Source organism: Mobula birostris, chromosome 22 (genome assembly GCF_030028105.1).
Source record: "Mobula birostris isolate sMobBir1 chromosome 22, sMobBir1.hap1, whole genome shotgun sequence".
NCBI classification, from domain to species: Eukaryota; Metazoa; Chordata; class Chondrichthyes; order Myliobatiformes; family Myliobatidae; genus Mobula; species Mobula birostris.
The window spans coordinates 51,854,929-51,877,914 of record NC_092391.1 but is presented as its reverse complement, the minus strand read 5'-3'; the positions used below and the strand labels follow the sequence as shown (position 1 = coordinate 51,877,914).

The 22,986-nt window shown below is 44.7% G+C and overlaps 1 protein-coding gene across 2 annotated transcripts in view; it reads left to right on the top strand.

Moving 5' to 3' along the window:
• Nucleotides 1-22,986, top strand: part of LOC140186451 (V-type proton ATPase 116 kDa subunit a 2-like) — a 61,852-nt gene that overhangs the window by 11,698 nt on the left and 27,168 nt on the right. For both annotated transcript variants that reach the window (XM_072240732.1, XM_072240731.1), the window contains exons 3-9: nt 1,284-1,381; nt 7,626-7,763; nt 11,958-12,058; nt 14,575-14,701; nt 14,788-14,870; nt 19,467-19,560; nt 22,669-22,881. In XM_072240732.1, the coding sequence (XP_072096833.1) occupies nt 1,284-1,381; nt 7,626-7,763; nt 11,958-12,058; nt 14,575-14,701; nt 14,788-14,870; nt 19,467-19,560; nt 22,669-22,881 (854 nt within the window). The remainder of the gene's footprint in view (nt 1-1,283; nt 1,382-7,625; nt 7,764-11,957; nt 12,059-14,574; nt 14,702-14,787; nt 14,871-19,466; nt 19,561-22,668; nt 22,882-22,986) is intronic.

Genomic DNA, 22,986 nt, shown 5'->3' with positions numbered 1-22,986 from the left:
GAGAGAAGTCCCAGCCATCACTGAGGAGGTGAGGTTCTCGTATTACCCAGGGAGTAGTCCCGACCATCACTGAGGAGAGTTGAGTCTCTGCGGCGGTTCGATATTCATTCTGTGAATCTCATTTGAACCATTTCCAGATGCTGTGTGATAGGAGAGCTCATTTGTTTCTGATCTGAACATGTACCTCTTTCATTCCTTTTCTAATTTTATTTTGGATTTTTGGTGGGATGGAATGGAGCAGGTTCCTGAAGAAATGAATCTGTCCTGTGATCACTGAGAGCCTTTGTTCTGTTGCAGTGTGGATTTGAGTTGATTATGAAAGGATATTTTAATTTCCTGTTGAATTTGAACATGTGATTTGCCCCTCTCCCGTTCCCCATGCTGTTGTGGTGTCACTGAATGCATAATTCTATGTGCCTGACTGTTTGATGCTTTTAATTTTATGACGTGCTGTGTTCATATGATGCAGGGTGTCAACACTGCCCTGATTGATCACAATGCACACTTTTGGCTGCATTACTCAAGCGTAAAGATAAAACTCGCCTCCAGCAACCCCTTACATGCTCCGATCCAATAAATGAATTTAATTTGGGCTGCAGCCTCAAAGCATTACCTGATAGTGAGTTAGTGGTTTGTCATGAGGAATGTCACAGAGGCATGCAACACGCAAAATCGACTTTTGACCCAAACTGATCCACGGAAGGCAAGTCTCTGATAAATCCTGTGGAGATCAATTTGAAATGGGCACAAATTGGAGATGTTGTCACAGACTGACCTGAGGAGAGAGTTAACCACCCTGATTGTGACCTTTTGTCACGTTGCTACAGTAAGAGGGTTAGGAGTGATCTCCCCTCATAGATTGAGGTTGATCTGTTATTATATCGGTCTGGAAAACGTTTCTCCAAACAGCGAGGGTTTAGAGTGACTCCTTCTTTCCATAGTGAGATTGAGGTCGATCTGTTATTAACTTCGCCCAGAAACTGTTTCTCCAAATGATGAGGGTTAGGAGTGACTCCTTCTCCTCATAGTGAGATTGAGGTCAATCTGTTATTAACTTCGTCTGGAAAATGTTTCTTCAAATGTCAACATCCTCAACTGCGGCCATTTGATCCGCCGTTTTCTGGTGACTTGTGCCAGTAGTGACCAGCTCCAGCCCTTCCTCCATTGCAGTGATGCCCAGCGGATCAACTCTGCATCCTAAGCCCTTCACTGTGCTGTACTGTGTTTAGACCAGCTCCACGACTGCCTTTGGATGATAACGCCTGGTTTCCTTTGTGTTTCAGGGTATTTGTTACAAGAAATTAAAAGGGCAGATATATCTCTGCTGGATGGTGAGGTGAATCCTGTCGCCCCACTGCCGAAGCATGTGTTGAAGATACAGGTTAGTACCGTCAAGTGTATAGCTCTCATTGATAGATGGTCGAAAAACTTGCTTTGTCAACAAAATTTACTGAGGATGTTGCCAGGAGTAGAGTTCAAAGTACATTTATAATCAAAGTATGTGTACAACCTTGAGATTCGCCTTCTTGGAAAAAAAAATGATAAAATGAAGTAAATAAGTACATAGGGATTGGATAAGTATGTTTGTGTGTGGGAGCAAACATCAACGAGTTGAGATATAAGCACCTACGATGGAAGTTACATAGGGCTACATACAATATTTTGGACCAGAAAGAAATGGACCGGAAGAGATGCGTGGAAATTATTATTCAACCACTATTATTACTATTTTTTTAAACAACCACTACCATTTCTTAGTCTAATAGAGTGTAATTACAACTGCACATAATTATTTAAGCGCCTAATTACTTTTTATATCATCTCAATGTGTATGTATGAAGGTGTAAATAATTATACATTTATACATACATAAAAAATAGAAAAGGTTATACATGTAAAAAAAAGTTTGTATAATACTTGCGAATACCTTATCCAAATAAAAATAAAATTTAAAATAAGAGATTCGCCTTCTTGCAGGCACCACAAAGCAAAGAATCGCAGTAGAGTCCACTAAATGAACATCCTCACCCAACAAAGACCATCAAACATCCAACATGAAGGAAAAAGAGAACAGATTGTGCAGACAATAGAAAGTAAACAGACAACATGAACCGCAGAGTCCCTGAAAGTGATTCCACAGACAGGGAGCTGCTGAGGTGAGTGAAGCTGGTCCAGGGCCCACAGCCACGGAGTCAGTTCATCACTGAAGCACCTTTTTAAGACTGATAGCAAAAGCACATGGAACATTATCTGCAGAGTCCTCAAAAGTGAGTCCACACCTGCGGAGTGCGTTCAGCGCTGAGGCAAGTGAAGCCCATCCAGGAGCCCGGTGGCTGCAGGGCAGCAACTGCTCCGAACCCGGTGGTGTGGGACCCAAGGTCCCTGCATCTTCCGCCCAATGGCAGCAGCAAGAAGAGAGGGAGACCGGTCAAGTGCAAGCAGACAGCGCTGAACGGCTGTTTGTTTTCTGCTCTCGCCCTCGACAATTTTAATCTTGCTCGACGCTTTAGTCAGCATGGAGTAATAGATCCAACCATGGGTTCGTGCTCCGTTATTGGGAATTGATGCAGCTACCCCCAGTGATGGACACACTCCATGCTCATCCACGCCAAATCCCCTCGGAGCTCGCAAAAGCAGTAGGTTGTTTAGTCGGCTCAAAAATCCAAGAGTACGAGGAGAAAGCAGGGGAGTGGAGATGACTGGAAGAATTGGATCAGCCTAATATTGAGTGGTGGAGCACACTTGATGGGCTGAATGGCCTATTTCTGCTCCTATATCTTATGGTGTAAAAATACATCCTTAAAAGAGAGCTTGCAGGCTGCAATTGACCACAGTTCAGAGGTATGTTTAGGAGGTGAGTACCTAGTAGTTTTATAAGCTGTCTGCAAGATGTCGCCACTGGTCACTGGTGCCATCTTGCCAGGACCTGAGTTAGGTTACAGGGAGAGGTTGATCAGGCCAGGGCTTTATTCCTTGGAACAAAGGAGAGTATGGAGCGACCTTAGTGAGATGTTTAAAATTATGAGAGGCTAAGATGTGTAAATATCTATAGAGAGGTGGATGGTGACAATCCTTTCCATGGTAGGATTGTGGGGCAGGTGGGGGGTCCATAACTAGGTGGTGCAGGTTTAGGGTGAGAAGGAAAAGGAACCTGAGGTGTATCTTTTTCCACACAGAGTGGTGAGTCTATGGAACAAGCTGCCAGAGGAGATGGTTGAGGCAGGTACAATCGTATCATTTCAGAAGCATTTGAATAGGTACATGGAGTGGCGGGGATTGGAGGGATATGGGCGAAACGCAGGAAATTGGGACTAGTTGGTTGGGCACTGTGGGCAACATGGGCTTGTTGGGCCGAAGGGGGTGCGTACGTGATGCATTGCTCTGTGACTGGGGAATTGAAATGTTCCTGCAACCAATGATCTCACTTTAAGGATGCTTTTATCTCATGCTCTCGTTGCTTATTGCTATTTATTTATATTTGCATTTACCCAGTTTGTTGTCTTCTGCACTCTGGCTGATCTCTCACTGATTCTGTTATAGTTACCATTCTTTAGATTTATTGAGTATGCCTGCAGGAAAATGAATATCAGGGGATATGGTGACATGTATGTCCTTTGCCAATAAAATTTGCATTGGAATTTGAATTGTGACTGAGCCTGTGTGTGGTCCCACTGGTTAATACACAAATGCATATGCATGTTCACAACTGAACATAACCACTGTCTACTAGACCGTCAGCTGTCATTAACACAGCTACTGCAGCGTTGTTAAGCTCTGAGTCCTAAGTCATCAGCCCTTCCCTCGCCACGAAACCTGTTTCTCTCTCTGCCAATTCCTTTTGTATGACGTGGCCTGTACCATATCCCAGAGCAGTCAAGCTACCCTGTTTAAAGGCCCTGAGGGGAAAAAATTATCAAGACTTGCAATTCTTGTACTTTGGACTTAGCATGCAGGGTAGAACGAGTAATTAGAAAGGTCTTTTATTGCTTAGAGTTTGAACAAAAAGGAAGCTTTAAAGCACTTTTATGGAGCAGTGGTGAGACTGAGTAATGTTTTAATTCTCTTTTAGGAGGTATGTACTGGATGGCGGGGTGGAGCTACATCTCTGCCAAAGGAGGTGTAAGGTGCTCCTTTCCTCCGCTAGCCTACAGGTCACTCTTGGGCAAGGTGTAGTCCCCGGAACAGGGTCAGGAGAAGCCATGCGAGCAGTTTGTGCATTTCACAAGTCCTGATTATGTGACCACTGATGTCAGGCAGACAATCTCTGAAGAGTATTGACAGTGGCTGGGGGTCACCCATCTTGTAAAGACACTGCCCAGAAGGAAGAAATAGCAAACTAGTTTTGTAGAAAATTTTTGCCAGGAACAGTCATGGTCACGGAAAGACCATGGTCGTCCACACCATACGACACGGCACTTAAGGCATGAACATACTTGCCTTGAATCAGTGAGGGTTCCTGAGATCAGAGGCATAAGGCGGATGGTAACAGGCTTTTCCCCAGGTTAGGAGAGACGAAACAATGGGGGATCTAGTGAGAGGAGAAAGATTTAAAAGGGACCTGAGGGGCCTCCACTTCACAGAGAGGGTGGTGAGTCTATGGAGCGAAGTGACTGAGGCTGGTACAATAGTATCATTTAAGAAGCACTTGGATAGGTACATAGAGGGGCAGATTTGGAGGCACGGGAGCCGAATGCGGGAAATAGGAGCTAGCTGGTTGTGGACCATGATCTGCATGGGTTGGTTGTTCCAAAGGGACTGTATCTATGCTGACCCTGAGAAGTGGGATATTCTGAAGAGCTGAGCTGGTCAGGCCCGTACTTGAGAACATAAAGATACAGGAGCAGAATTAGGCCATTTGGCCCATCAGGTCTGCTCTGCCGTTTCATCACGGCTGATCCATTCCCACCCCCTCAGCCGCAACCTCCTGCCTTCTCCCCATATCCCTTCATGCCTTGCCTTTCAATCCTGGAATCATTCTTGCCAGAGTATAGGAGAATGAGAGAGATTATTGAAGTGAGCTTCTGCAGGCAGCTGTCAGGGTGGATTATGAGAGCAACACACATGAAATGCTGGAGGAATTCCGCAGGTCATGCCACATCTATAGAAAGGAATAAACAGTCGATGTTTCGGGCTGAGACCCTTCATCAGGACTGGAAAGGGAGGGGGAAGACAATAGAATGAGAAGGTGGGGGGAGGAGAAGGGGGATGCTAGAAGGTGAGGCCAGGTGGGTGGTAGTTGGGAGGGTTGAAGTAAGAAGCTGGGAGTTGATGGATGCAAAAGGCAAATGGCTGAACAAGGATTCTGATGGGAGAAGAGTGAATCATGGGAGAAAGGGAAAGGGGAGAGCACTGGGGAGGTGATGAGCAGGTGAAGAGAAGAGGTAAGAGGCCAGAGAGATGAGGTAAAGTCATTAAATATATTCAGCAAGGAGATGGAAGACATTTACAATGTCGAGTGGAATGGGGAGATTGCAGGAAGGTGGTGTTGAGGTCAAGATTGGATCAGCTGTAGTTTTTAACAAATGGCAGAGCCACCTTGAAGATGCAGTTGGCAGCTCCTGTTTCTTGTGTTTTATGTAAAATTACAAAATTTCCATTGCCTATTTTATTTAGTTATTGACATGCAGCATGGAGTAGGCCTTCTGGCCCTCCGAGCCTCACCACCCAGCAATCCTAGCCTAATCACAGGACAATCTACAAAAAACAATTAACCTACCAACTGGAATGTCTTTGGACTATGGGAGGAAACTGGAGCACCCGGAGGAAACCCACAAGGTCATGGGGAGAATGTACAAACTCCTTACAAGCAGCAGTGGGAATTGAACCAGAATGGCTGACTTGATGGGTCAAATGACCTAATTCTGCTCCTATATCTTGTGTTCTTACGGTCACTGGCTGTGTGGTGAGACCAAGATTCTGCATGATCATCGTGCATTCTTGCAAACCATGGCAACAAAATCTCCCACAGTGAAGACCAGTATTCCATTTGCCTCCCTGTTCTTTGCTGTACCTTTGTGCAACCTTCACCTTTCACTGAAGAGGTAATGTACCTATGAGGGTGTTTGGGAAACAGGTTGAATATGTAGGTGAATAGGGAGCACTTGAAATACATGTGCACAAATATTTAAGAATGCCAGGTCAGGTCAGTGAGGCATTCAAAGATGCACAAAACACTTTATTTACTGCAGTGTAGAATATAATGCAGGCAGGCTGAGCTTGGACTGATAGTTTGGCCATAGCCGGAGTACAACATAGAGTTGTAGCTGAAGGGAAAATATGATTGTGTTGGAAGACTGCTGAGGAGATTTCAGGAATTTGCTGAGACTGGAAAATTTAGGTCTGATATATAATTGTAGATATTGGGGCTTTCTGTGGGGCATAGCCTGAGTGGGGGTGCTGGGAATTTTTGAGGTTTGAGATTTCTGTGGAGTATTTCCTGGGTGAGATGGTGGAGGTGCTGAGAATTTTCGAGGCTGAGGCTTACTGTGGCGCGTAGCCTTAGCGAGATGGTGGAGGTGCCGAGAATTGAAAGGACACTCGGGGAACCTGTTTCCTGTATCAAAAGAGGTCACAGACTTGGAAGTGTTTGGCAGAAGGTTTTGAGGCTTGGTGAGGAAATCGTTTCACCCGGGGATGTTGAGGTCACAGTCTCGTTGCCTCAGAAACTGGGTGGGCCAGAGACCATCAACACTGAAACAGTGCCTCCATTTGTATCAGTGCATAGTAGGTTCTGCGTGGGTTGCTCTTTAACAACCAACACAAGCGCACGTTCCCTCCTGTACTGTACAAAGTTTAGAGTCACAATCTGCTGGAGGAACACAGCAGGTCATGGAGGGGAATCAACAGGCGATGTTTTTGGCTGAGACCTTTTGTCCGGACTCTGTCTGGTCCTCAGTGTGTTCATGCATACCGTTGCAATGAGACCTCCCACTTATTATTTTTGCAGTGAAGACTAACATTGTGTTTGTTTCCCTGATTCCTAGCTGTATCTGTGTGCTAGCTTCTTCATTTACTGAAGAGGTGATTATCAATCTGCTAGAAAATGTGCAGGAAGACAATTGTTTAAAATCAAAACATAAATGCTGGAAATATTCAGCAGATCAGACTGTATTTGTGGGAGGGAAAAGTAGAGCTTGTGGTTCAGCTCTCTGACCAGACTGCATTTGTCTAGCATTTTGTGTTTTTTATTTCTGATTTCCTGCATCTTTTTCTTTACTTGGGCATAAGATCATCATCTTAAGCCCATCATCCCTACTGGTAACAGCCATGGACAGCAGCTTGCCAGAGTAGTCTATCCTGGGCTGATAGAAACTTAATGGGCCCTTTGGCTTCCACTTTCAACACACGACTTCATATGTCTTCTCGGTGAAGATCCAGGGATGAGTTTTTTGGAGCACTTCTGTAGTTCTGAGTTTTTCCGGGACAGGGTTGCAAGCCCCGTGCCCAACCTTCCTCCCCTCGCAGCCGGGCTTGGGACCGTACATGGTGGAGTTTGCATCTTTTTATATAACTTCAATGTCTGAGAAACAAATCCAAGGCCTGAGCTGTTGAAGATGGTTCTGGGTAATGGCCGTGAGGCTGGTGAGTGGGGATATTGCTTCATAGTGTGTCTGTTCTGGTTTCAGGAACAGCTGCAGCAGCTGGAGGCAGAACTGCGGGAGGTGACAAAAAACAAGGAGACCCTGAAGAGGAATTTTCTTGAGCTCACGGAGTATAACCACATGCTGCGAGTGACTCAGGACTTTGTGAAGAGAACCTCGGAGGTGAGTGGGTGCTGCTGGATGGAGGTTAAACACCAGAGATGTGTGTTGACGTAAGGTAGCACAGCGATTAGCATCACACTATTGCCCTGCCAGCAGCCCGGTTCAATTCTGACACTCTGTAAGGAGTAGGTACCGTCTCCCTGTCACGCATGGGTTTCCTCCGGAAGCTTCGGTTTCCTCCCATCCAAAGGCGTATGTGTTAGGGGTAGGGTTTGTAAGTTGCTGGGCATGCTGTAAGATTGTGGTTTAATTCCCATTGTTGTCTGTAAGGAGTTCGTACAATCTCCCTGTGACCACACGGGTTTCCTCCAAGGGCTCTGATTTCTTCCCACATTCCAAAGACCTACGGATTAGGGGTAGGGATAATAAGCCGTGGGATGCTGTAAGGTTGGAGTTTAACACCCGCTTCTGTCTGTAAGGAGTTTGTGCGATCTCCCACATTCTGAGGATGTACGGGTTAAAGGTAGGGTTAGTAAACCGTGGGATGCTGTAAGATCGGAGTTTAACTCCCTCTTCTGTCTGTAAGGAGTTTGTACAATCTTCCACATTCTAAAGACATACGGGTTCGTAGGTCAATTGGTCACTTTGGTGTGACTGGGCAGGCACGGGCATGTTAGGCTGGAATGAAGTGAAAACAACATGAATTTTTCTGATAGTTTTTGTCTGTTGTGGCAATAGGTTACTGACTTGCATTTTGTGTCAGGATTGTACATTGCTACACCATTCAAAGTTCAAAGTAAATTTTATTATCAAAGTGCATGCATATATAGACCATAAGACATAGGAGCAGAAATAGGCCATTTGGCCCATTGAGTCTGCTCCGCTATTTCATCATGGCTGATCCATTTTTTCCTCTCGGCAACAATCTCCTGCCTCCTTGACCCGCCCTGCCCCCCCATATCTGTTCATGCCATGACCAATCAAGAACCTACCAACCTCTGCCTTAAATATACATAAAGACTGGGCCTCCATAGCTGCCTGTAGCACAGATTCATCACTCTCTGTCTAAAGAAATTTCTCCTCATCTCCATTCTAAAAGGATGCCTCTCTATTCTGAGACTGTGTCCTCTGGTTTTGTCCTCTCCCACCACAGGAAACATCCTCTCCGTATCCACTCTATCGAGGCCTTTCACTATTGGATAAGTCTCAGTGAGGTCACCTCTCATTCTTCTCAATTCCAGTGAATACAGGCCCAAAGTCATTAAACGCTATTTGTATGACAAACTGTTCAATCCTGGAATCAGTTTCATGTACCTCCTTTGAACCCTCTCCAGATTCTTAGAAAAGGGGTCCAAAACTGCTGATATTACCCCATGAGGCTCTCCAGTGCTTTATGAAGCCTCGACATTACCATCTTGCTTTTATATTCTAATCCTCTTGAAATGAATGTTAACATTGCATTTGCCTTCCTCACTACATACTCGCACTGCAAGTTAACCTTTAGGGACTCCTGCACGAAGGCTCCCAGGTCCCTTTGTGCCTCAGTTTTTTGTAATTTCTCTCTATTTAGAAAATAGGTCTACTTTTTCATTCCTTCTACCATAGTGCATGACCATACATTTCCTGACATTGTATTCCATCTGCCACTTTGCACATTCTCCAAATCTGTACAGTCCTTTTGTAGCCTCTCTACTTCCTCAGAACTACCTGCCCCTGCACCTATCTTCATATGGTATGCAAATTTTGTAACAAAGCTATTAATTCCATCAAGCAAATCATTGACATATAATGTAAAAAGAATTGGTACCAACACAGATTCCCATGGAATACCAATTGTCACAGGGAGCCAACCAGAGAAGGCTTCCACTTTATTCCCACTTTTTGCCTCCTGCCAATCAGCCACTGGTTTATCCATGCTAGAATCTTTCCTGTAATACCATGGGCTCGTAACTTGTTAAGCAGCCTCGTGTGGCTCTTTGTCAAAGGCCTTCTGAAAGTCCAAGTAGACAACATCAACCAATTCTCCTTTGTCTTTCCTGCTTGTTATTTATAACCATATAAACCATATAACAGTTGCAGCACAGAAACAGGCCATCTCGGCCCTTCTAGTCCGTGCCGAACTCTTACTCTCACCTAATCCCACCGACCTGCACACAGCCCATAACCTTCCATTCCTCTCCTGTCCATATAGCTGTTCAATTTCTTCAGAGAATTCCAACACATTTGTCAGGCAGGATTTTCCCTTGAGGAAGCCATGCTGCCTATGGACTTTTTTTTTATCATGTGCTTTCAAGTACCCTGAAACCTCGTACTTAATAATTGACTCCAACATCTTCCCAACCACTAATGTCAGACTAACTGGCCTATAATTTCCTTTCTTCTGTCTCTCTCTCTCTTCTTGAATAGTGGAGTGACGGTTGCAATTTTCCGGTTTTCTGGAACATTCCAGAATCCAGTGATTCTTGAAAGGTCAATACTAATGCCTTCACAATCTCTTCAGCCACCTCTTTCAGAACCCTGAGGTGCACACCATCTGGTCCAGGTGGCTTGTCTACCTTAAGACCGTTCAGTTTCCCAAGAATCTTCTTTCTAGCAATGGTAACTTCACACAGTTCATGATCCCTGACACCTGGAACTTTCACCATATTGTTAGTGCCTTCCACAGTGAAGACTTAGGCAAAATACTAATTCAGTTTGTCCTCTATTTCTTTGTCCCCCGTTGCTATCTCTCCAGCATTGTTTTCCAGTGGTCTGATATCCATTTTGTCCTCTCTTTTACACTTCATGTATCTGAAAAAACTTCTGGTATCCTCTTTAATAATATTGGCTAGCTTACTTTTGTATTGCATCTTTACCTTAATGAGTTTGTTAGTTGCCTTCTGTTGGTTTTTAAAAGCATCTCAATCCTCCAACTTCCCACTAATTTTTGCTGTATTATATGCCCTCTCATTTGCTTTTATGTTGGCTTTGACTTCTCTTGTTAGTCACAGTTGTGGCATTGCTACTCTGCCATCATCCCTGCCAGTGTTCTTTTCCCGTCAATTCTGGCCAGTCAATCTCACGTGTCTGTAATTCCCTTTTACTGATACGCCTGACTTTAGCTTCTCCTTCTCAAATTTCAGGTTGAATTTGATCATATTATGATCACTTGCCCCTAAGGTTTCCTGTACCTTAAGTTGTCAATTCTGGTCCATTGAACAGCATCTAATTCCGAATAGCTGATCCCCTAACAGGCTCGTTCACAAGTTGCTCTAAAAAGTCATCTCATAGGCATTCTTAAAAACTCCCCCTCTTGGGATCCAGCACCAACCTGATTTTCTACCTGCAAATTGAATTCCACCCATGACTATTGTAACTTTGCTCTTTTGACATGCATTTTCTATCTCCCATTGCAATTTGTAGATCACATCTTTACTATTTGGGGGGTCTGTATAGAACTCCTGTCAGGAGAGGGAGTGGTGGTGGGGAGGAGGGGGGAGAAGGTACCTTTCAATTATTGTAGTGCTTTGTCACGGTGCGTGCCTGCAGGACTGTACCCAAGTGCGGAGCAATGGCAGACTCCCCCTGGAGGAGATGGAAACAAGAGGTTAGACATAGGAATACCGACCGAGCATCGGAGGCACAACTGAGTGACACTGTGGGACAAATCATTCCCTCAAACTCACAGTAGGATTCCAATTACAGAGCACAATGAGAGTCCCCTTTATGTAATTGTAGAATGTGGGAAACATGTACCAATCACAATTAACAAGATCAGACAGAAAGCCCCTTGGCTTAATGGCTCTAACTATTAATAAATACAGGTGGCTGAGAAATCCTGAAGTCCAACGCTCTACGACAGCCGCAGAGGCCCATGGGGCTCCTGATATCATTAGTGTACCACCCCAGAGAGCCCCATGAGAGGCAGCAGTGCTGTTCATGTGTATGAACGTAAGAGAACAGTACGGAAAGCATTGACCACGTATGTAAAGAATGGACAGTTTATTCTTGTGAATATTTGTTCTATTGTGAATAAAGTTTATTTTAATAAAACAAGGTGAGCCCAAAACGAGGCAAAGAGGAGCAAAGGCTGAGTGCTGCTTGAGTACGCCGCGGACTGGGCACAAGAGGGCAGATCCTTTGTTCAGACTGTACTTGATATTTGTAGCAGAGGGTGCGGGGAATCCATGGTGAAAACGCAAATTGTTGGGCAGATTGCATTTTTTTCTGACGCCATTTTGTCCGCTTGTGAAACTGCTGTTTCTCTCTCGTCAGATTGATCTCTTGTCCCACGTTCAGTACGAAGAGTTCCCTTCCCTGGACAAAGAACCGCTGATGGATCATACGAACATGCAGCGACTTGGTGCTAAATTAGGGTATGTAAGGAGCTGGGCTCGCCAATTCTGTCGGAGTCTGCAGTCTGAGAGGTCCTTTACAGCGACATTGGATGTGATGTGGCAAGGGGTGGAGCTCACTTCAGGGGAAAGCTGAGAAAGATAAGGGATCAGTGTGTAGGATAGCGATTCATCTGATAGTGGTGGGGTGGAGGAGTGCTGATTTTTAACGTTAGATTCAAGCTAGTTCAATGTCATTTCCAGTACACAAGTGTAAAGGAGAACAAAATAATTATTACTTCAGAGCTGATGCAGCACAAAAAAACCAAGAGTTAAAGAATGCAATAGTAATGATAAAAAACACAATAAATATAAAAACATAAGATAGCTTGTATGCACAGATCGATTGTGTGTCCATAAAGTTGACACTAGGCACAGGAGTGTCTGTACATAAGGTGACTGACAGGAAATGATAAAGTAGTGATGGCTGGGGGTGTGGAGGGGTGGGTTAGCGAGTGGAGGTGTTGATCAGCCTTACTGCTTGGGGAAAGTCACTGTTTTTGAGTCTGGTGGTCCTGGTGTGGATGCTACGTAGCCTCCCTGATGGGAGTGGGACAAACAGAACATGAGCAGGGTGGGTGGGCTCCTTCATGGTGATCTTGACCCTTTCCCTCCAGCATTTGAAGTCCCTTTTGCCATTGGTAAGGTTCTACCCCAAGTGACTGTGGTTTGTGCCCAGTGGCAGTTTCCTCTGCCAGTCCTGACACCAGTTCAGCATTCTGATGCTCCTTTTCTCTGATTCTAGGCTAGAATCACTTGTGCAACGTGGAAGCAGACAGTGTTACACCTGTCGTGGCAGATCACGTCTCAGAATCACATCGTGCTCCAGAGGGCAGCCTCAGGACAGGGGGACGTCCCTTTAGAACGGAGATGAGGGTGGTGAATCTGTGGAATTCATTGCCAAAGGCAGTTGTGGAGGCCACATCACTGGGTATATGTAAAACGGAGGTTTATTGGTTATTGATTAGTCAGGGCATCAAAGATTACAGGGAATGGACAGGAGAATGGTGTTGAGAGGGATAGTAAGTCAGCCATGACGGAACGGCAGAGCAGACTCGATGGGCCAAATGGCCCAATTCTGCTCATAGGTCCTGTGGTCATCCACAGTGCTGCTTTCTCGTGCAACTTTGCAGCACATGGATTTTGCTTTTTTTTTTGTTCTAATATTTTTGTCCTTTTGTATAATTTGTGTTATTAGTTGTTTTTTCTTATGAATGTTGTGTATCTGCTGCTATGTGCCCGTGATGCTGTGAAGGAACACTCACTCAGCTGCAAGCACGTACTGGTGCTCGTGATAGTAACTCGGCTTTGACTCTCACCTTGCATTTACGCAGCGAGGCTCAGCTCAAATCACAGAGGTGAATTAGAATGCTGGAGGTGTGCAACTTGCCATGAAGTACAGCATTTCATCAAACAGATTTCAAACCACTAAACCCAGCTTTCTTGTTTTTGAAATACTTACCCTGTAAGTGTCTTAGAGCCATAGAAAACTGCAGCACAGAAACCGGCTCTTCAGCCCATCTAATCTGTGCCGTACTACAAATATGCCTAGTCCTATTGACCCACACCTGGACCTCAGCCCTCTATACTCCTCCCATCCATGTACCTATCCAAATTTCTCTTAAATGTTGAAATCAAACCCGCATCCAGCACTTGTGCTGGCAGCTCGTTCCACATTTGCACCACTCTCTGAGTGAAACATAGAAACATAGAAAATAGGTGCAGGAGTAGGCCATTCGGCCCTTTGAGCCTGCACCGCCATTCAGTACGATCATGGCTGATCATCCAACTCAGAACCCTGTACCAGCCTTCCCTCCATACCCCCTGATCCCTTTAGCCACAAGGGCCATATCTAACTCCCTCTTAAATATAGCCAATGAACTGGCCTCAACTATTTCCTGTGGCAGAGAATTCCACAGATTCACCACTCTCTGTGTGAAGAAGTTTTTCCTAATCTCGGTCCTAAAAGGCTTCCCCTTTATCCTCAAACTGTGACCCCTCGTTCTGGACTTCCCCAACATCGGGAACAATTTTCTTGCATCTAGCCTGTCCAATCCCTTTAGGATTTTATACGTTTCAATCAGATCCCCCCTCAATCTTCTAAATTCCAACAAGTATAAGCCTAGTTCATCCAGTCTTTCATGAGTTTCTCCTCATATTCCTCTTAACTCACCTTTCACCCTTAACCCATGACCTCTAGTTGTAGGCTCATCCAACCTCAGTGGAAAAAGCCTGTTTGCATTTATCCTATCTTTACCCCTCATAATTTTGTATCCCTCTATCAAATCTCCCCTCAGTCTTCTATGCTCAAGGAAATAAAGTCCTAACCTATTCAACCTTTCTCTAGATCTTTGGGATTCTGCATCTTTGCAGGTTATATCAGGATCAGACTCAAAATAAAAAAAACTGCCTTTCACAGAGGACACTGTGAGTGAGACGCTGAGTCCTTCTGTGACTTGTTTGTGTTTCCAACTCGTGTAGAAATATTTCTCCTGTAGTTTCATAGCTGGAGTGATTCATCCCTGGAAGGTTGGACCTTTTGAGCGGATGCTTTGGCGAGTTTGCAAGGGATATACAATCCTGACATATGAAGAGTTAGAGATTCCTCTCGAAGATCCAGATTCTGTGAGTATTGTGGTATTTGTTCTCAGTCTCTTGTTACTCCCTTGCACTTTCTCAGACTCTGATTTAATCTGTGTTTTCACATTTAGGGTGAGAATGTGAAATGGGTCGTATTTTTAGTGTCATACTGGGGTGAGCAAATTGGCCACAAAGTGAAGAAGATATGTGATTGGTAAGAGACTAACCTTTTTCCTAGCGCTCTCAGATTTGGTTGGATGGCTGTCGCAATTGGGCTCTGTTTTTTCCCATTGCCTTGTATATTTTCTCTCTTTACATCCAGTCCCCTTCTGATTTTGGGTACTTTTTTGTTCTGTGAAAAGTTCAGTAGACTGGGACGATGTCTTAGAGGTGTGAAGGTTGTTAGATTATCTAACTCAAGCATTTTTATGGGGTCCAATGGGTTAGATGAGGGATGATGCTTTCACTTGTTGGGAACTCTGGAACAAGGGATCAGCACTTGAGGGTGGAAATGAAAAGAATTTTCTCTTTTTTTCAACAAATGGTGAGTCTTTGGAATTCTTTATCCTAGGGGGTTACTTATATTGACAGAGTCAGACTTTGCAGATAACGTTCCTAATCTGTTGAAGTAGTGAAATCATTTCATTTTCACTCCTGGCCGTTTCTGGCCTCTGGAAGCCTGAAGGCTTGAAACCGCAGTGAGCAAAATAGTTCTGAATTGTCTTGCTGTTTATTACTCACCAACTATCAGTGACAAAAATCACTGCTTTTTGAGCACGAAAACACAAGTGATGCTATTTTAAAAACTTCTCACTTTGCATGGTATAGTGTCTAATGGCCACACGATGTGCATGCAACTGACGCGAATTAGAAGATATTCAGCAACAGTCTCCTGCCTCAATTAACTGGTGTAGTGTCCCAAATAAATGAAGGGAATCCCAGCTATTTTCTCGATTAGATTTTGTTCTTTAAGGGTTGTCCCAAATAAGTGGCTGCCCCGATGAACTGACGGCCCGATTAACTGAAATCCACTGGACTCACCACCCTCTGCGTGAAAAAGTTGCCTTTCACCCTAAACCCACGCCCCTAATTTTGGGCTTCCCTACACTGGGGAAAATACTGTTATCATTTACCTATCTAAGCCTGTCATAATTTTAAATACCTCTATAAGGTTGCCCCCTCATTCAAAGTTCAAAGTAAGTTTATTATCGAAGTACATATATGTGTCCACATACAACCCTGAGATTCATTTTCTTATGGGCAAACTCAATAAATCTATAGAATGATAACCATAATAGAATTAATGAAAGACTGCACTAACTGGGGCATTCAACCAGAGAGTGCAGGAGATGACAAAATGCAAATACAAAAAGAAAGAACCAACAATATAAATAAATAAGCAATAAATATTGAGAACATGAGATGAAGAGTCCTTAAAAGTGCACCTATAGGTTGTGGGAACATTCCAATGATGGGGCAAATGAAGTTGAGTGAATTATCCCCTCTGGTTCAGGAGCCTGAAGGTTAAGGGGTAATGACTGTTCTGAACCAGTATTGTAGGTCCTTCCTGACGGCAGCAGTGAAAAGAGAGCATGACCTGGATGGTGGGGGTCCCTGATGATGGCTGCCACTTTCCTGTGACAGCGTATCATGTAGATGTGCTCAATGGTGGGAAGGGCTTTACCTGTGATGGATTGGGCCACATCCTCTTTTTTTTGGTAGGATTTTCCATTCAAGGGCATTGGTGTTTCCATACCAGGCTGTTATGCAGCCAGTCAGTGTAATCTTCACTACATATCTACAGTATAGAAGTTTGTCCACGTTTCTCCTATATTCTAAACAATAAAGACTTAGCCTGGCCAACTTCTCCCTATAACTCAGGCCTTCTGATCCTGTCAGCATCCTCATAAATCTTTCTAGTTTAACCTCGTCTCTTCTACAACTGTGACCAAAACTGTACTTAATACTCCGTGTGGCCTCACCAATGACTTGCACAACTGCAGTGTAATGTCCCCACTCCCATACTGAACGTCCTGGCTGATGAAGTCCAGTGTGCTGTATGCCTTTTTCATAACAATATCCAGCTGTAACGCCCTTGTTCCTCAGTTGCATTGTACTTCCTGGTGCCCTAACATTCATTGGGTCCTATGATGGTTTGACTTTCCAAAGTGCATCACCACACATTTATCTGTATTGAAACCCATTTGCCACTCCTCAGCTCAACTCCTTGATCAAGATCCCCTTGTGATGAACAATAGTCACCTCCTAATTTTGAGTCATCCACAAACGTGCTGACCAAGCTTGTCCATTCACATCCAAATCATTTATATAAATCAGCGGTCCCCAACCACTGGGCTGTGGATTGGTGCCGGGCCGCGAGGAAAACGATATGATTTGGCGATATGAATCAGCTGCACCTTTCCTCATTCCCTGTCACGCCCACTGCTGAGCTTGAACGCACGCGAGGTTATTACGCATGCATCATCCGTGTCAGCGCGGGAAGGAGATCAACTCCTCCAGCTTGCAAATGATGGCGGGCTGAAAAGTATGTTTGACAAAACATCTCTGCTGGCATTCTGGATCAAAGTCAAGGCTGAATATCCTGAGATAGCCATGAAAGCACTGAAAACGTTGCTTCCATTTCCAACATATTTCTGCAATGAATGCAACGAAAACTAAATTGCAGAATAGACTGGACATAAGGAACCCCCTTCGAGTATCGCTGTCTCTCATCACCCCTCGATGGCACCGTCTTGTTGCAGGGAAACAAGCCAAGGTCTCCCACTGATTCAGCGATATTGGTGTGTTGCAATGATTTTATATGTTCATACGGAGAAAATATGTGCTGTGTGTTTGATATCCAAACGTTACTTAAAATGTTATGATGCTATTGACTTATAAGTGACTTATATAACCATATAACAATTACAGCACGGAAACAGGCCAGCTCTGCCCTTCTAGTCCGTGCCGAACGCTACTCTCACCTAGTCCCACCCACCTGCACTCAGCTGATAACTCTCCATTCCTTTCCTGTCCATATACCTATCCAATTTTTCTTTAAATGATAATATCGAACCTGCCTCTACCACTTCTACTGGAAGTTCGTTCAACACTTACTTCAAGCTCCCCTGTCCTCCCCTGATAATTGATTTAGCACTATATTCATGCAAGGAAAATGTGCGCTGTGTGTTTAATAATAAATTTATTAGATAAACCCTTTTAAAATGAAATTGAGTGTATTAGCCACTTATCGGCTATATTCCGGTCATGATTAACACCCCACCCACCCCCGAACAGAATCGCCAAAAATGATTTGTAGAAAAAAATCGGCATGTACACGCATGCGCACTGGTGCCTGCTCAAAGCTTCATGGTCATTGTAGTCTTTCTCGGGGTAAACCACGTATTTGACTGCTACTCTTGTCCGTTGGCAACCCTACCCCCCCCCCCCCCCCCGGTTGGCCGGTCTGCAAGAATATTGTCAGTAATAAACCGGTCTGCGTTGCAAAAAAGGTTAGGGACCCCTGATATAAATAACCAATAACAATGGCCCCAACGCAGACTCCTGTGGTGCCCCACTACTCACTACTGTTGGGGGTTTTGTGGATAGTGTGGAAGTTGCAACGGGGCATTGATAGGATGCAAAACTGGGCTGAGAAATGGCAGATGAAGTTCAACCTAGATAAGTGTGAGGTGGTTCATTTTGGTAGGTCAAATATGATGGCAAACTATAGTATTAATGTTAAGACTCTTGGCAGTGTGGAGGATCAGAGGGATCTTGGGGTCAGAGTCCATAGGACACTCAAAGCTGCTGCGCAGGTTGACTCTGTGGTTAAGAAGGCATACGATGCATTGGCCTTCATCAACCATGGGATTGAGTTTAAGAACCGAGAGGTAATGTTGCAGCTGTATAGGACCCTGGTCAGATCCCACTTGGAGTACTGTGCTCAATTCTGGTCGCCTCACTACAGGAAGGACGTGGAAACCATAGAAAGGGTGCAGAGGAGATTTACAAGGATGTTGTCTGGATTGGGAAACATGCCTTATGAGAATAGGTTGAGTGAACTCGGCATTTTCTCCTTGGAGTGACGGAGGATGAGAGGTGACCTGATAGAGGTGTATAAGATGATGAGAGGCATTGATCGTGTGGATAGTCAGAGGCTTTTTCCCAGGGCTGAAATGGCTAGCACAAGAGGGCATAGTCTTAAGGTGCTTGGAAGTAGGTACAGAGGGGATGTCAGGGTTAAGTTTTTTAGGCAGAGAGTGGTGAGTGCGTGGAATGGGCTGCCGGTGGCGGAAACGATAGGGTCTTCTAAGAGACTCCTGGATGGCTACATGGAGCTCAGAAAAATAGAGGGTTATGGGTAAAGCCTAGGTAGTTGTAAGGTAGGGCATGTTCAGCACAGCTTTGTGGGCCGAAGGTCCTGTATTGTGCTGTAGGTTTTCTGTGGTCTATGTTTACTCGCTGGCCTCCATCCCAAGAAACCACCTTCAATCACTCTCTGCTACCTACAGTACCTCTGGGACAATTTTGACCCACCTGACTAGCTCTCTCCGTATTCTGTGGGACCCAACCTTCCTAACCAGTCTAATATGCAGGACCTTGTTGAAGGCCCTATTAAAGCCCAAGTAGACAGCATCCACTGTCCTGCCTTCATCATCCAGCTGTTTGGTTACAATGGGAAGACCTTTACATGTTAGTCCAGTAACTTTGCTACTGTACCTCTCGTTGTATGTTAGTCCTGTGTGTGTGTGTGTGTGTGTTTGTGTGTATATAAACATTGCTGTTAATCTAGTGCAATTACTTGTAGTTATCACTGCCACGTCTATCCCTATCCAAACACGAACCAGGAGAGGATGGACATTGTGGCTGGCCTCAACACACGAATCCAAGACCTCCACACGGTGAGTTCCACATCTCTGCCTGCTTGAGCTGAGTGTTGGCTTCTGCTTGGTAACAAACCACAAAATATCCGTAAAATATCTGCTGTTGTTAGCTGTGCAATAAACATTTATTAAATTATTAAAGAACTTCCTGACAGTCACATTATGTACAGACACTCCTGTGCCTAGCATCACTTTATAGACATACAATCAATAAGCTATCTTGTGTGTTTATATTTACTGTGCTTTTTATTATTATTGGGTCCTTTATCTTATTGTGTTTTTTTTTGTGCTGCCTCGGATCCAGAGTAACAATGATTTCATTCTCCTTTACACTGTCTGCAGGAAATGACATTAAGCAATCCTGAATCTTGAAATGTGCTGTTTGGGGAGCATGCTGCAACCCTCAGTAATGTGAAAGAAAAAATAGCGCAGTTGGCTGGCGTGTGCTGACTATGGCCCCCCCACCCCCTGGCAGTGCTGTGCTCTCTCAGAGACAGCTTTATCACTGCTGTCTGACAGTGTGAAATCTGTTGTCTGGCTACAGCAATAGTGCAGTGCAAAGACAAAAACACTTTAAATTACAAAATAAGTATCGCAGGAAAATGAAACCTTAACGAGGTCGTGTTCATGGACCACTAGACATAGCAGAATTAGGCCATTCAGCCCATTGAGTCTCCTCTGCCAGTCCATTATACCTGATTTATAATCCCCCTCAACCCTATTCTCTTGCCTTATCCCCCATAACCTTTGACACCTTGTCTAAACAAGCTTTTGGAAATGTGGTGGCAGAAGGTTTGAAGTTGTTCCTGAATCACTGAGTGTGGGTCTTCACGCTCCTTCCTGGTGGTAGTAATGAGAAGAGAGCATGCTCCTAACCGCACCCTCCCACCCTCTGCTGTGGTGCTGGGTGCCCTCGATGCTATGTCCTCCTCTGCTACTAGGGACTCTCAGCGCACCCTTCCTCCCAGTCGCGCCAGGCTCTCCTGATGCTTTCACACTCCCTCCTCCTCCACTGTGGGCTCCGTTGGCTCCCTCTGCACTCCTCCCCCACCATGGCGGTCCCCCCCTCACCTTCTACTGGTGCCAAGCTCTCCCTCCCTCCCTCTAGTTGGCATTGCTTCCGCTATGAAGATTGTGGATTTTCTGGAGAACCCTGTGACAGTGTGGTGATCCCTGGGCACTGCCCCCTAACCACACTGTGTGAGGAATAACGTCCATCGTATGAGCGGGGTTGCTAGCCTTGACACTGACACCTGACGCATCTTTGATTATTTATTTACAGGAAGAGGAGGTTGCCTTTGGGAATATTAACTTTACCCCTTTCCTCTGTTTCCTCGAATATTAGAATCAGGTTTATTATCGCTGGCAGGTGTTGTGAAATTTGTTAACTTAGCAGCAGCAGTACAACGCAATACGTGATAACGCTGAAAGAAAAAAATACATAAATAAGTCAATCAATTTCAGTAAGTATGTATTTAAATAGGTAAAGTAGTGTAAAAACAGGAATAATATATTTTAAAAATAATGTGGCAGTGTTCATTGATTCACAGTCCATTTAGAAATCAGATGGCGGAGGGGAAGAAGCTGTTCCTGAAACACTGAGTGTGTGTCTTCAGGCTTCTGTCCCTCCTTCCTGACAGTGACAATGAGAAGAGGCCATGTCCTGGGTGATGGGAGTCCTTAATAATGGATGTTGACTTTCTGAGTCACTGCTCCTTGAAGATGTTTTAGATACTATGGGGGCTAGTACCCAAGATAGGCCTGATTAATTTTACAACTTTCTGTAGCTTCTTTCGATCCAGTGCAGTAGCCCCCTGCCCTCCCCCCACCCCATACCAGACAGTGATACAGCCTGTCAGAATGCTCTCCACGGTATATCTGTTGAAGTTTTTGAGTGTTTTAGGTGACAAACCAAATCTCCTCAAACTCTGAATGAAATATAGCCACTGTCTTGCCTTATAGTTGTATCAGTATATTGGCTCCAGGTTTAGTCCTCAGAGATCCTGTTACCCACGAACTTGAAACTGCTCACTTTCTCCACTTCTGATCCCCCTGAGGACTGGTTCATGTTCCCTCGTCTTACCCTTCCTGAAGTCCACAGTCAGCTCTTCCGTCTTACTGACGTTGAGTGCCAGGTTGTTGCTGTGACACCATTCCACTAGCTGGTGTATCTCACTCCTCTACTTCCTCGTCTCCATCTGAGATTCTACCAACAATGGTTGTATCATCAGCAAATTTATAGACTGTATTTAAGCTATGCCTAGCCACACAGTCATGGGTATAGAGGGAGTAGAGCAGTGGGCTAAGCACATATCCCTGAGATACGCCAGTGTTGATCAAATCCTAAGGACTTTCTACAGGGGCACAATTGGGAGCATTCTAATTGGCTGCATCACTGCCTGGTATGGGAACTGTACTTCCCTCAATCACAGGACCCTGCAGAGAGTGGTGCGGACAGCCCAGCACATCTGTAGATGTGAACTTCCCACTATTCGGGACATTTACAAAGACAGATGTGTAAAAAGGGCCCGAAGGATCACTGGGGACCCGAGTCACCCCAACCACAAACTGTTCCAGCTGCTACCATCCGGGAAACGGTACCGCAGGATAAAAGCCAGAACCAACAAGCTCCGGGACAGCTTCTTCCACCAGTCCATCAGACTGATTAAATCACGCTGACACAACTGTATTTCTATGTTATATTGACTGTGCTGTTGTACATACGATTATAAATTGCACATTTAGACAGAGACGTAACATAAAGATTTTTACTCCTCATGTATGTGAAGGATGTAAGTAATAGTCAATTTAATTCACAAACACGAGGAATTCTGCAGATGCTGGAATTTCAAGCAACACACACAAAAATTGCTGGTGAACGCAGCAGGCCAGGCAGCATCTATAGAAAGACGTACAGTCGACATTTCAGGCCGAGACCCTTCGTCAGGACTAACTGAAAGAAGAGATGGTTACTATTTTTATGTCAATTTAATGCAATTCGGTTCAATTCATCAGTGAGGAGGAGATCTATCACCAATCTGCACAGAAGTGAGGAATATTTATTTACAGGAGAAGAAAGTTGCCTGTGGAAATATTAACGTTGTCTCCTTTGACCTGTTTGCTCAGGTATTACATAGGACTGAGGAGTACCTGCAGCAGGTTTTACTGAAGGCATCCGAATCCATCCACACTCGGCTTGTTCAGGTGAAGAAAATGAAGGCCATCTACCACATTCTGAATCTCTGCAGTTTCGATGTCACCAATAAGTGTCTCATTGCTGAGGTCTGGTGCCCCGTGGCTGATCTGTCCAAAGTTCGCCACGCTTTGGAAGAAGGATCTGTGAGTGTCAGTCAGTTTTTAACTCTTTCCAGATTGCTGTAATGGGTGCAATTTCCCTTGTGTAAAACAATGTTTCCTATCCCTCTCATTTCTACCCACCTGCTG